An 18,749-nucleotide genomic window follows, 5' to 3' on the forward strand; every position below is an offset into this window, starting at 1 on the left:
CAAAAATATATCTTGTGCTGCCCGACTGAAGGAACTCCAGCTCTATTCAGTCGCTTACCGTCTGCTCAGAGGTGACCTGTGCCTGACATACAAGGCCATGTCCAACCCAGAATTGATGAACATGCTTCACCTCAAAAAATCTAAATCCATCAGAACTACAAGGGCAAGAGACTTAAACCTTAACACGGTTATTAATAGGACATGCTGGAGGGACAGATTCATCACCCAGAGACTCCCTATGCTGTGGAACAAAATCCCGGTACATGTGAGGCAGAGCACCTCGCTGGCTTTGTTCAAGAGAAATCTTGACCAATGGATGGGAGATCGCAGGTATACCCCAGGGATTACCTCAATGCCACTGCTTGACAGAGGCACAGCAAAATAATGGGCATAGTATCCTTCAAACTAAAGGGGTGGCGAAAGCCACAAAACTCTGGGCTAGGCTTATAAATGCCCTTGGGCAGATAGCCTAGTATGAACCTATGAACCTATGTTACAGGATGTCAACACTCACTACTGGGGTTGTGTCACTGCATACAAGCTCTTAAGGCAGGATGCATGCTTTTGTCCTGGAATGATCATGTACTCTCTTACCTAATTTTTTTTGCCTAAGACTGTAGGAATAGCCCTCTGGCAGGTTTCTGCACTGAGAATCCTCTACAATTAGAATTATCCATGCTGTGATGTAGGCCCCCTCAAGTTTCTGTGAGTGGTATCTGCAAGTGACTGGACTGAATCACCTGCACTTTTATCTCTCTAGGCCATGGAAACAAGTCAGTTCTTGTGGAGGTCCTTATTGTTGAAATCACCATCAGAGGCACAGTTCAAAGGCAAGTTCTTAGCCATCAATTCAAAAACGTTCAGTGATGCACATTAGAATGAAACCCAAATGGCACAAGGGACCTGATGGGACAAAAGAACAAGCAACATGACGGGACAGAAAAGTATGAAGCCAGGTTTGCCTCATTATGTCTGAAACAGGGCAGCAGTTGACACAAAAGTGGGGGAGTGCAGAGTAAAAGCATCAGAGCTCAAGATCGCAAAAGAACTAGGCAGAAGAAGCACAGAAGGAGTCCCGACTTTAGAGTTTTCTAAAGACCTGCCTGTTCCGCAAAGCAAATGTCTGCCTGCAAGACAGATAAACATCTTATTTAATTTACTGTCTTCATGTGTTTTATCTGGATATCATAAAGACAAACCATTAGCACTGATGCCTCAGAATGAGTAGTTCAGGTTCGGTCTCTGGAAGCTTCTGGGAAGGGTTTGCAGTGTGTGTGTGTGTGTGTGTGTGTGTGTGTGTGTGTGTGTGTGTGTGTGCGTGTGCGTGTGTGTGTGTCTTGCAATGGACTGGTGCTCTATTTTCCATTAGCTTTCTGCCTTTGCCCAGTGAATTAAGCTCTGTCACAACCCTGTACAGACCAACTAGCATGTTAGAGAATGAAGGAATACACTTTTACATTCTATTTACATTTACTGCTCTACGTGCAACCCCTACACAAAATGAATATTAACTCGCTGAAGTGTCTATGCTCTGTGAAAAGGCTCCTTGAAGTAAGATTAAACTGCTGACAGGAGAATACTAGGCACACACACAGCTGCTAGTCCTAGAGTATATTTCCAATTTCTCATACACTGGTCCATGTTTTGCTTCAACAAGGTTCGGGAAAAGCTCCAAATCATATGGATGGAAAGCCTGTTCCAGAGAAGGAGAATTCTCAGAGTAACACCCCTGTCCCTCCAACATGTCCTACTTAGTTGCAAGCAAAGTTTAATTCTCAAGATCAAGTAATGCTAATGCTGTTCATTTTGCGGATATGCAAAAGGCCCATCAGAGTGGGATCTAAAGATGCCTTGTATGCCAGGCATAGAGACAATCTGCACAGGATATGCTACTTAAGCTCTGCATTCTTTTTGACAGGAACCCTTGTGCATATTCCAGTTGATACACATGTCTGGTGGGGGCGCTGTACCCAATAATGACCTGATAAAGACCAAAAACAGTGGAACGATGACTTCCTTTGAACTAGATGTCATGTCCTTGCTTATAACTTGAGCAACATAGAATGGTTTCCTTACTAACTTAAACATGTATTGGTTGAAAATAAGGTTACTACCTACATATGTACTCAAATCCCTGGCTACTGCTTCTACTCTTAGGGGTATGTTATCAGTGAGGTAATTTCCTAGGATGGCTGAATTCCCAAAGGTACTGTTATGCATTTCTTGGCATGGAGTTTTAAGTCACGGCTTTGGCATCAGTCATTTGTCTGTTTTAGTCCTTCCTGTAAAATGTTAGTGTCTTGGGGGATTCTATCACTGCTCCTAGTTTGCATTCCCTTGACAGTGGCCTTGGCATCCAAGAAGTAGATGAAAAAAAAAAACAACCCAGCGCAGAAAAAGTGACAGTCCTCTTTGTGGAGGTGGTCTCACCTATCCTAACTTCCTGGGTCCGATCTGACAGTCAGCTGGCTATCCAGCAGGTAAGACAGGGAGTTAAGCCTAATCAATGGGCTTGTTTACAATACCTGAGAGGAATATTGTATCAAATGCCTTAACCAGGGCAAGGTAGGTAGTATGCACAATTCTGCCCTCATCCACTGCCTTGGTGACCCTCTCAAAGAAGTGCATCAGGTTGAGTAAGCATGATCTGCACCCCTAATAAAACCAAACTGGGTTGGGTTGGATCCAATATTTGAAGGTTTTCTATGTCCTTATTAATGATTTCCATGATAATTCTTTCCATGGCCTTGTACGCAAGCCTGGCCAGACTTACGAGTGTGTAGTGCCTGGGGACTGCTGATGGCCCAGCCCTGTGTGGAGGGGTGACTGTTACAGCTATTTGCATGGCACAAAGGCTGTCTGAAGGCTATGATTAAACAGTAACTCCAGTGTTTAAGATAGGCCATATTTCAGGCTATTTAGGAGACATCCTGGGATATTATTGCAGCCCATCAATGCAGTGCTTTTGGCCTTAGTCAGCACACCCAGCACCTGCTCCCTAGGGACAGCGGGGAGGGGTGGCATCTTTCAGGCTACTTATGGGAGACATCTTGGAATATTACTGGGGCACATCGATGCAGTTTTTTTGGCTTTTGACAGCACATCTAGGACCTGCTATCTAATGATAATGGGGGAAATATTTGATGGTATTTTCTTGGGGGTGGTCAGGGAGACTGGGGGGGGGGGAATTGGAGCTGAAATTGTTGGTCAACAGATTTGCTGTAATTTTTGGTAATACGCAGTTGGCTCCATTTACAATCAGTTCTGCACACACTATTTTGTGCTGCCTTTGAGGTTTCAAACATAGCTAAACAAAGCCCTGTGGCATTCCTTTGCTTGAAAGGCTATCTTTACCACAAATCTGACTTTAGTAGACTTAATTTGCCCCTTAGTTATTTGTTTAGATCGATGAGAGTGTTGCATCATGCTGGGCGTAGCGCTTCCCAATCTTGGCTATGACCTTTTTTCCTTTTGTTGTGCAACCTGTTCGTGTTTGGATCCCACCAGGGTGGTTTGTTCTTTGAGTTCATTCTGGGTTTATTTCTGGTGGACACAGCTCTCTCTCTGCACTTACTGACATGACTGTACAGGGTTTCTGTCAATAATTCCCATAAACATCTGTGTTATCAGGGTTTTGGGGGGCTTGAAATTTTGACAAGTTATCATTTAGTAGTAGGAAATTTACCTTAGAATAGCTCCTAATTGCTACTGGATTAGCCATGGTCATAGGAAGTTACTAGGCTAATGGCCCTAGGACCCTTACAAGCCTAGCCAAGTTCTTACCCTCATTTCTACAATCAGCCCCTACTGCCCCTGTCCAAGAGGGACACAGGTGGAACCCCAGGGTGAATTTACGGTCACCCATCCAATTATCCAGACTGCGCCTGAAGAGGGCCAATTGCACTGTTTGACATGAAGTGGGAGGATGTTCCAAAGGTGTGGTAACCCCTGGGATACAAATCTATCCCTCCAGCAGGTTTTATTAATGTCACATATCAGGTTAAGGTCACAGAACTGATTTTTACTAAGAAGGAGACAACTTTGTGGTCACTTCATGTGGGGAGGGGGTGTGGGTTTCTCCCACGTTTGAGTACCAAGTCAAGTATGTTTCCACCTCAGTGGGTGTATGCACTACCTGCTCCAGGGTGTTTGTCTTTGCAAAGTACAGGACTCTTTGGGTCGGTAAGTTTGGGGTCATATAAGTATCCAAGTTTATAGTGGGATAGTTGAAATTGCCCATGAATATGGTATTGGGTTGAATGGTGAAAGCCTCTAGTACAAGTATGAGCTATGGGTTTCCTGAGTCACAGATGGTAATCTAGAGCTTGCAAGGATATTATATGGGACTTCGCCTACAGCAGTCTTAACATGAAGAAGCTCAAGCACATCATACTGTCTGACTAGCACGTCGTACTGTCTGACTAGCACGTCCTACTGTCTGACTAGCACGTCCTACTGTCTGACTAGCACGTCCTACTGTCTGACTAGCACGTCCTACTGTCTGACTAGCACGTCCTACTGTCTGACTAGCACGTCCTACTGTCTGACTAGCACGTCATACTGTCTGACTAGCACGTCCTACTGTCTGACTAGCACGTCGTACTGTCTGACTAGCACGTCGTACTGTCTGACTAGCACGTCGTACTGTCTGACTAGCACGTCGTACTGTCTGACTAGCACGTCATACTGTCTGACTAGCACGTCATACTGTCTGACTAGCACGTCATACTGTCTGACTAGCACGTCATACTGTCTGACTAGTCTTGAAGTGTGTTTGTTGTTGATATGATTAAGTCAAATCCACCATCAGTGAATCTTTTATACACAGCAGGTGAGCATTCCTGCATTTTATTACAATAAACTAGTCTCCCATGTGTAAACATGTTGGCAACATGGAATGGACTTATGTACATGGCCAGCTCTCTGAATTTCCTTACAACAAACTATTTGACATAGGCTCGTACGCGTGTTATGAAAAGCTCATGCTTTTGGACTCGTCATTTTCGCATAGCAAGGACATGCACTTGAAAGCTTGTGCAGTTACGTTTACAAGTACTAAACATCTAGAAAGTTAGAGTACTTACCCTGTGCCTGGCTGTTGTTTTTTGCAGGTGCTGAATCAGTTTCACTAAGTTCCTCATCACTGTTATCTGCGAACATATCCATCACTTCCTTGGTTGCCTTTGCTGGGGCTGTTTCAGGAGCTTGTAGCTTCCTAAGGCGGAAACTCAACTTCTCATAAGTCTCTTGGTAGATTGTGTAAACCCCCCGCCCCACCATCTGGTCCGCTAACCCAGTTAAGCGGTCAAGCTTCTCCTTGCTCTCATGCTCTAACCGCTCAGCCTCTGTCATGACCAACTCTGCTTCCTTCTCTTCTTTCTCCTCCTCCTTCTTCTCCTCCTCCTGTTCATCCTGCTGGGGTTTCACCCTTTTGATCTTCCATGTCCGGCTACTTTGGTTCTGCTTTCCCTTTTGGCCAAGCCGTCGGATGGCCTTTGCTACTGTTTCTCCTGGCTGCAGTAACTGCAACATCTCTTCCAGAAGTACTTTCTGATCGACAGGTGACTGTGCGGCATCATCAGGCTCATCATCATTCCATGTATTCACCTTCGATAATGGGCGCTGTTTAACCTCCACCTGGTACAACAACAAAATATATCAATACCACTAAAAAAAGAAAGTACACAGCAATACAGGGTTTCCAAAGTTTGACAGACTAGCTCTGTAAACAGAACTATCTACACATAAAGAAAATGTCAATACCAGTTGTCATAATAACTGTTCCAAAAATAAATTATCACAATATTCTTTGGTTCTCTCACCCCTGAGCATCAAGTCTTTCAACCCTTACTGGACCTTTCAGTCCTCTTAACCCCAAATGTCATAAGTCACATGATTAAGGCTGGATATGGAGATTACCCTTTCCCACTGGCCAGAAGTGATGAATAAGGACTGCAGTCTTGGGTCCAGTGTGAACACCCACTTCCATTAGGCTTACAATCCCTGATGTACTACCTCTGGATTGTTTGTTTACCTCTGATGGGCTTCCATCCTGCTTCAAACCCAGCTGGAGGTCTTACAGGGAAAGATCACCAATACCCTCCTTAAGATGGGCACGTGGTCATCATCCACTTATTCCCATCCTGCAGCAGCCCACTCATGTGCCACCTGTGGAACTTGTCACACCAGTCACATAGGGCATAGTGAAGGTCAGAAGCTCTAGTGTGCAGAGCCACTCCTCCTGCAGAATGGAGTTTCATCTCCACCAGCATATCACATACAGTACCTAAATAACTCGTATAAAGTTTATTTACTTTTTCTTGATCAGCTTAAGCCTATTACTTGTGGTCTTCCTTTCAGGGAGACGCACACTGACAAGAGTAACCTGTTCAGGATACTGGGAAATGTCTTTACTCTTGTCAATAAATGAAGTGGACTCTATTACATCAACCTGAGCTACTAGAAATTCAGAATGACTGGGCCTTAAGTCTAACATCTGTTCTTAAGAACAGCACCTCAATGGTGCACCACTCAACCCTTGTAATGCCGCATGACAGTGTCTGTGTTAGAACATGGATCAAAATAGCTGGTGTGGGCACAGAGGCTAAAGCTTTCTGATCTTTCTGGCATCAAAGACAAGTGTGCTATCTGTTAAAACACTTTCACGATTAGAATAAAATGCCTGGGTCACCCCTGAAAACCAGGATTTCTGGTAACGGTAAGGTACATTAGACAAGTCTGCATGACTGGCCCATTATGCATGCAACAATCCATTCATTAATTTTCTTTACTCACTTTATTATACTTTGAGTTGGTCCAGGTACACACCCTATTCCAGCAATCAAAAAGGAAAAGGCAGGAACCAATCCCAGATAGGACACCAGTCCATGAAAGGGTACACCTGAAATCACACCTAGATGCAATTTATAACACACTGCCAACCCACACACCAGCATAGCTGTGAAATATCGAAAGCAACAGAATACCTCAGGAAAATTCACAAAAACATAGTTGAGGACACACACACACACCACTGAGGCACACACACACACACACACACACACACACACCGTTGAAGACACACACACACACACACACACACACACACACACACACACACCGTTGAGGACACACACACACACACACACCGTTGAAGACACACACACACACCATTGAGGACACACACATAGACAGACAGGCAGACACACACACACACACCTACACACCTACCTACCTCTTTCCCTAGCCAAGAAGTGGCTCAGGGAGAGGTGCTGTTAGGTAAACAAAACTGCCTAACTACAGTGCTGTCAATTGTGAATTACTATACATAGCAAGTATGACACAGCCCCACGAGCAGTCAATGAAGTTATCAAATATACTTAATTTGTCAAAATTATTACCCAAATATATCACAACCCCCAAACACTCAATGTTTGTGTCTTTCGGCTTTTTCCCAGTTAGGGGTCAACACAGCGGAACTCCGGTCCGCTAATGATTGGCAGTAGATTTTTACGTACTGGCTTGCCAGGCCTAACGCACAACCTTCAACAACAAAGGAACGCCCATTCACACATGTCGCTACACAGAAGACTCTCTGAGAATCGAACGGGCAACGTCTAACTGTGAGGCAATAACGGTACTGCAGCACCACCACCGCAGTCAACCCCCAAACACTCAATAAGGCTATTAATTATATGTACATTTACCAAAATTATCAAGTAACTGAAATGTAACACCGCACCGACCCCTTAATTGCAGTATTCTTTTAGAACAATAAGTCAGCTTCTAGTAGCAGGAATTCTTTACAACGATGGGACATGGCCCTTAATTTGTTTCTACAATATAGGTAAAAATGCCTACCTGTCTGTTTATTATCACCTGGTTTTGCTTCTACATGAAACAGACAAACACTCAGCAGACTTGCAAGTACATTTACAGAGATCAGCATCTAATAAAATAAAAAGCTATCTGTACAATGACGCTGCCCTTGCACCAATCTTAAGGAGTTAATCTATTCTAACCCCAAATGGTGACTCATTAAGGGCTGCCACAATGATACAGTTCTTTATCCAAGGATTCATCCCACAACACACAAACGGAAGATGACATTTTAATGCAGTCTCTCTTCCTTTAATATGTTCTTTCCATGCACTCAGAATGAGAACACACTGGATTACTACACTGAGAACATTTTGTCCACTGCACCTTTCATTCTTGTTCTTTCACATTTCTTAAGGAGACATTCATAAGGCACATTACTTACTTATACAGAATAAGAAATTCTAAGTTGAACTTCCAGTATGGCATTAAATGGGGAAGGCAGCATTCCAAATGCTCTCTGTACTGACTCCAGGAGATTGCAATATTACTGACAAACTACTGACCTATAAACTAACAAAAGAAACACTAAGTAAACGAGGAAAGAAGCTGGATGTCGAAAAGAAGAAAATCAAAGTGAAAACGGATACAACTAAATATTAGTGCTGCCTACAATCAGAGGGTGGAAAGCAGCCATCAGCCACGTGTGAACCACACCAATTAAAACAGGTCAGAAACTGGACAGAAAACTGACCCGACATCAGGAAAATAAGGGATGCCCTTTTGAACTACATTAAAAAAGGAATGCTAGAATACACAAGGCTAAACTAGCACTGAAAATACACCCAGATGATTCAGCAGCGCCGAAGAATGGGGAAATACATATGAAAACCAGAATGGCCTCCTTAGAAGAAATAAATGACAGAATACAGGAGCTGGAAGACTGAGAGCTCCAAGAAAGCTTACATTTTATCAATGTACCTGAAAGGTCTGAGGGCAAAGACAGGCAAGGGTTTGTCAGTTACTTTCCCAGTGGCGTGATATAACCAAAGACAAGATAAAGGTAGATAAAGTCCATCTGGTATCGGCCTGTCAGAGATCCAAGAAAGCTTACATTTTATCAATGTACCTGAAAGGTCTGAGGGCAAAGACAGGCAAGGGTTTGTCAGTTACTTTCCCAGTGGCGTGATATAACCAAAGACAAGATAAAGGTAGATAAAGTCCATCTGGTATCGGCCTGTCAGAGATCCAAGAAAGCTTACATTTTATCAATGTACCTGAAAGGTCTGAGGGCAAAGACAGGCAAGGGTTTGTCAGTTACTTTCCCAGTGGCGTGATATAACCAAAGACAAGATAAAGGTAGATAAAGTCCATCTGGTATCGGCCTGTCAGAGATCCAAGAAAGCTTACATTTTATCAATGTACCTGAAAGGTCTGAGGGCAAAGACAGGCAAGGGTTTGTCAGAGTTACTTTCCCAGTGGCGTGATATAACCAAAGACAAGATAAAGGTAGATAAAGTCCATCTGGTATCGGCCTGTCAGAGATCCAAGAAAGCTTACATTTTATCAATGTACCTGAAAGGTCTGAGGGCAAAGACAGGCAAGGATTTGTCAGAGTTACTTTCCCAGTGGCGTGATATAACCAAAGACAAGATAAAGGTAGATAAAGTCCATCTGGTATCAGCCTGTCAGAGATCACAAGCTCCATCTTCTACACCGACATTAGCCAAAATAAAAACCTACTAGCTCAAAGAGCAGCTAATAAGTTCCCCATGGAAGAAGGGAAAACAGTTGAAAATAAGAACTCAGCAGGTGTTTATGGAGAAAGACTACTTGTTTAAGACTCACGCGCAAAGATGATGATTTATCCCTTACTTTAAACTGAGTTGGTGATTGCAACTGCACTTTAGACTTCTCTACTCTGAATTTTTTTACGTTTTCAATCCTGTAAGTACAGTCATTAGTTTTGGACCATCCTACATACGAAAAGGAGTATTCACAGAAAACAACAAACAGTGAATCCCATAAAGACTGATGCAATGACCCTAAATGACCAGCTGCATGGAAAGCAGACCACTGAAACCCTTCCTGTATTTAAGCAGAACATGCAGGAATGACAGAGGGGAATACAGTCCTTCATAAGAAGTATGAACGGAAGTGCTGGCGCAGAAGTCAGTAACATCATGGGGCAAAGTGTTACAGCAGGATCGTACAAGTTGGGGAAACACTGGACAAATACACTTAGAGGTTGAGAGAATCAACTACATAAACAAATGCATGACAGGCCTTTAAGGCTCTGCCGTACTCTGCGAATTAGGTAATAAAGAGCTATATGCGCCAGTTGTGTAAATAAGGAGATTACTGGGAAGACGTTATCACTTTATTTATGACCAGGGCCTCCAAGAAACGCGCCACAAAATTTAGAATATGGTTTTTGACATCTCGTCAGCAAATGTTAAGCAGTGCCTCAGACTAATTTGTTTGTTTCAATCATTCTCAACACTTAGTGACTAAGCCCCAATTAGTTACATGTCTGCTGTAGAAGACGAGGGGAGACAAAGAAGGCCTGGCTCTTGTGACACCCTTAGCATGCACGCTGACAAGCAAAGACAAAAGTGACATTAAACTTCATTTTGGGTTGTGAGACAATCTTAAAAGGTGGGGGTTAATTTAATTAATTAATTGATTCATTGCTTGATTAAACAAACAAACACACACATGTACTGACACATTATACCGGGGGGGGGGGGGCAGTACTTAAACCTAACACCAGCACTGACATCCCTGCATATATGCATGTAAACCACAGCAACTGCAAGGAGGTACACAGCTGAGCAACTGCTCGTCACAGGAGTGTAGTGCTCCTAATATGTTTACAGTACACTGCATTCAGAAGAGTGTAGTTCTCCTAATATGTACACAGTACACTGCATTCCGAGGAGAGTAGTGCTCCTAATATGTATACAGTACACTGCATTCAGTGGAGTGGAGTGCTCCTAATATGTATACAGTACACTGCATTCAGAAGAGTGTAGTGCTCCTAATATGTATACAGTACACTGTATTTACAAGAGTGTAGTGCTCCTAATACGTATACAACACAGAGTCAACAATACACCTATTACTCTAACAAACATGACCTAACCTACATAGCCAACAATACACTTACTACTGTGACAAACATGACCTACACTAACCTACAGAGCCAACAATACACCCATTACTCTGACAGAGCCAACAATACACCTATCACTGTGAAAAACATGACCTACAATAACCTACACAGCCAACAATACACCTATTACTGTGACAAACATGACCTACAGTAACCTACACAGCCAACAATACACTTATTACTGTGACAAACATGACCTACAGTAACCTACACAGCCAATACACCTATTATTGTGACAATCATGACCTACACTAACCGACAGAGCCAACAATACACCTATTACTGTGACAAACATGACATACAGTAACCTACACAGCCAATAATACACCTATTAATGTGATAGCCATGACATACACTAACCGACAGAGCCAACAATACACCTATTACTGTGACAAACATGACCTACTGTAACCTACAGAACCAACAATACAGCTATTACTCTGACAAACATGACCTACAGTAAATTACACAACCAATAATGCACCTATTACTGTGACAAACATGACCTACAGTAAATTACAGAGCTAACAATACACCTATTACTGTGACAAACATGACCTACAGCAACCTACACAGAAAACAATACACCTATTACTCTGACAAACATGACCTACAGTAACCTACACTGCCAATAATACACCTATTACTGTGACATATGACCTGCAGTAAACAACAGAGCCAACAATACACCTATTACTGTGACAAACATGACCTACACTAACCTACAGAGCCAACAATACACCTATTACTGTAACAAACATGCCCTATAGTAACATACAGAGCCAACAATACACCCATTACTCTGACAGAGCCAACAATGCACCCATTACTCTGGAAAACATGACCTACAGCAACCTATACAGCCAATACACTTGTTACTATGACAAACATGACCTACAGTAACGTAGAGAGCCAACAACACACCTATTTCTGTGACAAACATGACCTACAGTAACCGACAGACCCAACAACACACCTATTACTGTGACAAACACGACCAACAGTAACATACAGAGCCAACAATACACCTGTTACTCTGATAAACATGCCCTACAGTAGCATATACAGCCAACAATACACCTGTTACTGTGACAGACATGACCTACAATAACCTACACAGCCAACAATACACTTATTACTGACAAACATGACCTACAGTAACCGAAAGAGCTGACAATACACCTATTATTGTGACAAACATGACCTACAGTAACCTACACAGTTGATAATACACCTATTACTGTGACAACCCATGACCTACACTAAATGACAGAGCCAACAATACACCTACTACTGTGACAAACATGACCTACAGTAACCTACACAGTCAATAATACACCTATTACTGTGACAACCATGACCTACACTAAACGAAAGAGCCAACAATACACCTATTACTCTGACAAATATGACCTACAGTAACCGACAGAGCCAACAATACACCCATTACTCTGACAAACATGACCTATAGTAACCTACACAGACAACAATACACTTATTACTGTGACAAACATGACCTACAGTATACAGCCAACAATATACCCATTACTGTGACAAACATGACCTACAGTAACGTACAGAGCCAACAAAATTACCTGTTACTGTGACAAACATGACCTATAGTACCATATAGAGCTAACAATACACCTGTTACTGTGAGAAACATGACCTGCAGTAACATACAGCGCCAACAATACACCTATTACTCTTGAAAACATGTCCTACAGTAAACAACAGAGCCAACAATACATTTATTATACTGACAAACATGACCTACAGTAACTGACAGAGCCAACAATACACCTATTACTGTGACAGAGCCAACAATACACCTATTACACTGACAAACATGACCTACAGTAACCTACACAGCCAACAATACACTTATTACTGTGACAAACATGGCCTACAGTAACGTACAGAGCCAACAAAGCACCTATTACTGTGACAAACATGACGTACAGTAACCTACACAGCCAACAATACACCTATTACCGTGACAAACATGACATACAGTAACCTGCACAGCCAACAATATACCTGTGACTCTGACAAACATGCCCTACAGTAACGTACTGAGGCAACAATACACCTGTTACTGTGAAAAACATGCCCTACAGTAACGTAGAGAGCCAACAATGCACCCATTACTCTGACAGAGTCAACAATACACCTGTTACTGTGACAAACATGACCTACAGTAACGTACAGAGCCAACAATACACCTATTACTGTGACAAACATGACCTACAGTAACCGACAGCGCCAACAACACACCTATTACTCTGCCAAACATGAACTAAAGTAATGTACAGAGCCAGCAATACACCTGTTACTCCGGCAAACATGACCTACAGTAACCTACTGAGCCAACAATACAACTATTACTCTGGCAAACATGGCCTACAGTAACCTACAGAGCCAATACACCTATTACTCTGGCAAACGTGACCTACAGTAATCGACAGAGCCAACAATACACCTATTACTCTGACAAACATGACCTACAATAACCGACAGAGCCAACAATACACCTATTACTCTGACAAACATGACCAACAGTAACAGACAGAGCCAAAAATACACCTATTACTCTGACAAACATGACCTACAGTAACCGACAGAGCCAACAATACACCTATTACTCTGGCAAACATGGAGGTTAGTCTTGATTAGACAGGTTCTATAAAATGGTACAGCATGAGCATTTGGTGACTAATGACATATACTAACACACCCATTAACCATTCCTGACCTTGTGACAGTTCTAGCTGAAATTATGTCACCAAGGGTGGATAGGGAGACACCGGAGAAAAAATAGTCCCTACTGGCTGAGAAATAACAGGATGAAAACAGCTGTGGACTTTATTTCCCCAAAAGACTGAGGATGTGAAAAACATATAATGACATAGATGTTTTAGAATGGGAAGCACTTAAGGTAGCGATGAAGGGAACACTCAAAGGCCAGGACAGGTGCATAGATACACAGGCAGGGTGTTTAGTTAAGGAAGTTTAGAGTCAACTAAATGAGACAGCTTTAAAACAAGGCTAAGGGTCAAACTCAATATGAAGAAGACCTGTTGCTGAAGGTGTAGGAAAGATGGCACAACATTTGGATAGGGTACTACAGAGGAGAAAACAGTAACAGGACAGAGGTACTTTAGGTTCACATTCCAAGTTGCAAAGATTATTAGCCGGTTACTGCAGGCAACAAAAGGTACAGAGGGGAATTGTTAAGATCCTGGATCTAAAATCTGAAGAAATAAACAGGGATGCCTCAAACATTATGCAGATCTCTGCTATTACTAAGAATTGTATAAGGCTCAGGACATTACCATGAGCTTGTCAAATGAACTAGATGGGTTTCTGACAGGTGAAGAACTCCCTGGCTTAACCCAAGAGGAAAAAGAACCATTAAAATCATTGAACTAAAGTGTAAAGAGCATCTAGGTGCATTAAAAAGTGGGAAGTCCTCGGGGAGTACAGAAAGTAATACCACACAAAATAATACCCCTATCTGTGCAAACTATTTAACCAGACGATAAAGATACTGTGATCACAGGAAGAGGCCGTACTGACAGTTATACCGAAAGAAGGCAGGGATCCTTGTAATGGGCTCATATCATCAAACTGCAGTCTTGCATCATGATATAAACTACTTGCAACAGTGCTGGCAAACAGATTAGCAATTATAAATTATAGGATTTAGATCAGACTGGGTTTATTAAAGGGAGAAAAACATATGACTCATCATAGGACAAATATGATACATTCAGGGGTAGACAGAACCTGGCGGCCCCTTCTTATGCTGAGTCTGGATGCAGAGAAAGCAAGTGCATTGGGACTACTTGTGGGAAATGTTGAAAAGGACGGGGTTTCCAGGTGATTCTGTCTCCTTGGTTTAGCACATCTGCCTCCACTCCTGGGCAGCAGTTAAAATAAATGGAAGAGTTTCCAAGTACTTTAAAACAGAAATAGGGATGAGACAGGGTTGCCCTCTGTCACCCCTTCTATTTGCTTTGTATTTGGAGCTCCTTGCCTTAAAGACAAAGAATAATGCAGAACAGAAAGTGTTAATGTTTGCTGATGATGTTACAATCTATCTTGAGAACCTGGACGTAAACCTGTTTTAATTACTAAGAAACTTTGCAAGAATATTGGTTTACAAAACAAAAGCAATCTGTGTAAACTAAGCCTGAGCTTGTGACATACTACAAGAACATCCATACCTACGGGAGCACTACTGGCTCGGATACTTTAGGTACAAGGAACACTACTAAAAGCGAAGACTAACAAACAGAATCATGGGCTGCAATGACGGAAGATATTAGAATACAGACGACCCCATGGCAGGTCTTAAAGTGGACTTACATCAAAGAATAGATATTGAAGATGCTTATAGTACATGCATACATACCTACAGAGGGCAATCCCAGTTTTATGAACTGAGGAAAAAGCTACAGAATAAACTTAAAAAAATGGTAATTAAACATATATAGGGAGGGAAGCACCCCAGAGCAGAACAGACAGTCATAACACTTCCAACAAATGAGGGGGAAACTGGCAGTTTCTTCTGGAATTATATGATAAAGCAGCACAGGTTAATGACATTCAACTGGTGAGCTGCCATGTCAAGTGGAAGGATGTACTGCTGTCTGTTCAGGACATAAGTCAGAGAGATGAAACAACAAACATTTGGTCTCAAGGCAAGGAACATTTAAATACCAAATAAATGGCTGGGCAACTAATCAAAAAGGTGGTTGAAATACTGCCTGAAAAGTAGATTAATTGATGGAAATTTGAATTATGCCAATTGGCATGTCAGACACCAGGAGGATGACGGATAAGGAGCTGCTAAACCAGTGGATTGCAACTGAAAAAGACATTTTCCTTTGGAAGCAGATCAAGAAAGGAAACGAGGTAATGTCTTGGGGAAATTCAGGGACAGTCAAGTCAGAATAAAAAGAATGCACCCCGGGAGAGACAAAAATTGTTGAAGAGGAGGACGTCCAAGATGGTTGCACACTGAGTAACCTTAATTTTAGGTATACCAGTGTGAAAACAGAAACACAGAAGAGAGAGCCAGTGAACTCATCTTTCTGGGTAAATTTCAGTTACTGGCCAGTAAGTGTACATTTAGAGAACATGAAAAAAAAATCAAACGCAAAATGTGAAGAGAAAACACTAGCTGAGAAGAATCCTGCAGCTGTTCAGCAAAAAGAAGTTCAAGCTCCAGCTTGGGTGCAAGACGAGACATATAATAATCTGAAGGAAAAAATAAGTCAAATGCACTCAGAGCCAATTAAAACAAATAAAACACTGAATGAGTACATCAACTCAAATAACAAAAGGCTGGAAAAATAGAAGAAGCTTTAAACAGATATTCAGATGAGATGATAAAACTGCAAACAATCAAAGGTCGAAATGAAGACTGCTCAAGAAAACCTGCTTCAAAAGTGGTAGAATCAGAGGAAAGAGCACATTGGGGAAACTGGAGAGTTTCTGCTGTACAAGAGAAATTGGAAGGAACAGACTGTATTAATGTTATGAAAGCACAAATAAGCAACTGGACTGGTATTCCAGAGCAGTTGTTAATTGAAAGGGCACATTGTGTGTATGTTCCAAACCTGGCTATGATAAAGCAACCATGAATTGTAATAGTAAAGATGCAATTCTACCAGCAGTAGGAGTTGCTTCTGACAAAACTGTGGCAGAAGGACATTCTACCAGCAGTAGGAGTTGCTTCTGACAAAACTGTGTCAGAACAAAGTACTAAAAGTGAGAGGCAGCAGAATGTTTGTGGAAAATGACTACTCACTGTACACCCCCGGCAGAAGACAAGTACATTTTTCAGAATTGCTGTCTAAAACCCAAATTGCCTACTCATCCACCGCAAACTGGATGCACCAAAACCACCTCTCTCTCTCTCAACACAAACAAATCAAAAATTCTACTATTCCCTCCCACAAAGACATACTCCTACAACAAAAATGCCTTCAAAGTCCTAAGTCAAACTAACTCACATACAGAAGTGGTTCCTTACGCTAAACTACTTGGTATTACTACTGACAAACATCTCAAGTTCGATATCCATATTCAACAAAATATTAAGAAAACCCAGCAAAAGCTAGTTATGCTGTATAGGAGCAATCGCTTCCTCTCTTATACTACTAGGAATACTCTCGCCACCACTTATCTACCGCCTTCCTTATTATGGAGCCCCCTTGCTAACTAACCTGTCCTCCTCTATTTCCTCCAAACTAGAAAACTGCTATAATAAAATCTCAAAATTTGCTACCAAATCTAAACCTTCTACCCATCACTGCCTTACCCTGAGATCCCTAAAGTGGCTTGAACTCCCAAACCACTTAGACTTCATACAACTCACCACTGCACACAGACTTGTATATCATCCAACTAAATATCCAGTGCTAACTAATATCCTACCCCCTTACACCGCCAATGGAACTCTCAGATCCGAACATCAAAACCTAATTGCTATCCCCAAACCCAAAAGTACAGCAGACCAACTTCTCCTCGCTGTCTCTCTAGGAAAAAAATGGAATTCCCTTCCTCCCTTTCTAAGAACCATCCCAAACTTGGAAAACTTCAAAACTCTGCTTACCAAACACCTGGCCACAAAATGGAAATGCAACTCCCACCATCCAACCTAATCTTAAGTACATTCCCCTGGGGGTTTTCCATCTCAGGTTCCTAAGCCCTCAATAACTCTCCTTCAGCTATGCTCCCACAAGCATTTTCTAAGCTCTCCGTTCTCCATTAGCTATCAATAACTATCAATACAATAACAATAGCTATCGATAACCTCAATAAGTCTCCTTCAGCTATGCTCCCACGAGCATTTTCTAAGCTCTCCCATCTCTATTAGCTACTTATTTCATATGATTCAACAATGTAAATGTTATATATCGCTTTCCATTACTAATTTCTTTTCTGGAATTGTGCATGTGTAGTGTATCCTCATTTTACTTAAAAGTATGTATATAAAACATCTTCTCACCTAATATCTGAGAGTGCACACTAAAGAAAATGCATAAACAATAAGTCCACACTCAATGCTTTTCTGCTGGTTATGCATATTTTCAAGGTCCTTACTTGAAACTGTTTCCATATTATGTAAGACTGACACCCTTGTATTTTTGTATCTAATCTGTATTATGTATCTTGGAGCTTTTCTCCCAGGGCCTCCACTGAAAACGGGTCACTTTGACCAAGTGGACTTCCCCGGTAATCAAACTGGAAATAAATAATAAATAATAAATTTATTCCAGCAATTAGGGAATGTCAAGAAGCAGGTGAGAAATTCAAGCTGCTGTATCCAACTATTTTCAGAATATTTTTCCTGGAGGGTCAAAATCAATCTTTCATACAGAAGAGGCTAAACGCGAGCTGTGAAATGGAAGGACATCCTGCTTCTTGTTCTGGTAATAAAGTCCACAGAGAGACTGCGCCAGTGAAACCTTTTCCAATATTGCAAAGGAAAGTGCCTGAGAGAGAGAGACAAAAGCACAAGAGTTGACGCGACGGACCAGGAGTACCTTGGAAATGAACCAGTAAGTGGATCTGGGAAATGGATATCAACAGGAAGAAAACCAGCAACTCGGAAATTGACAAATAAACGTAGGTCTAAATAGCATTAATTATATTTGTGAAACATGACAGAACAAGAAAACCTGGAAATATTGGACTTATTTTTGACTATTAAACTTGAAGGGGACTCCAAAGCATATGTTGT

At 41.8% G+C, this 18,749-nt stretch overlaps 1 protein-coding gene across 1 annotated transcript in view; it reads right to left on the reverse strand.

Annotated features, from left to right (window-relative positions):
- The window catches only part of CD2BP2 (CD2 cytoplasmic tail binding protein 2), a 1,650,073-nt gene that overhangs the window by 146,035 nt on the left and 1,485,289 nt on the right, over window positions 1-18,749 (reverse strand). Inside the window, exon 5 of the mRNA XM_044086686.1 lies at window positions 5,085-5,637. Within this exon, the coding sequence (XP_043942621.1) occupies window positions 5,085-5,637 (553 nt within the window). The remainder of the gene's footprint in view (window positions 1-5,084; window positions 5,638-18,749) is intronic.

This window comes from Protopterus annectens, chromosome 10.part0 (genome assembly GCF_019279795.1).
Source record: "Protopterus annectens isolate FY-2018-M chromosome 10.part0, PAN1.0, whole genome shotgun sequence".
Taxonomy (NCBI): Eukaryota; Metazoa; Chordata; order Ceratodontiformes; family Protopteridae; genus Protopterus; species Protopterus annectens.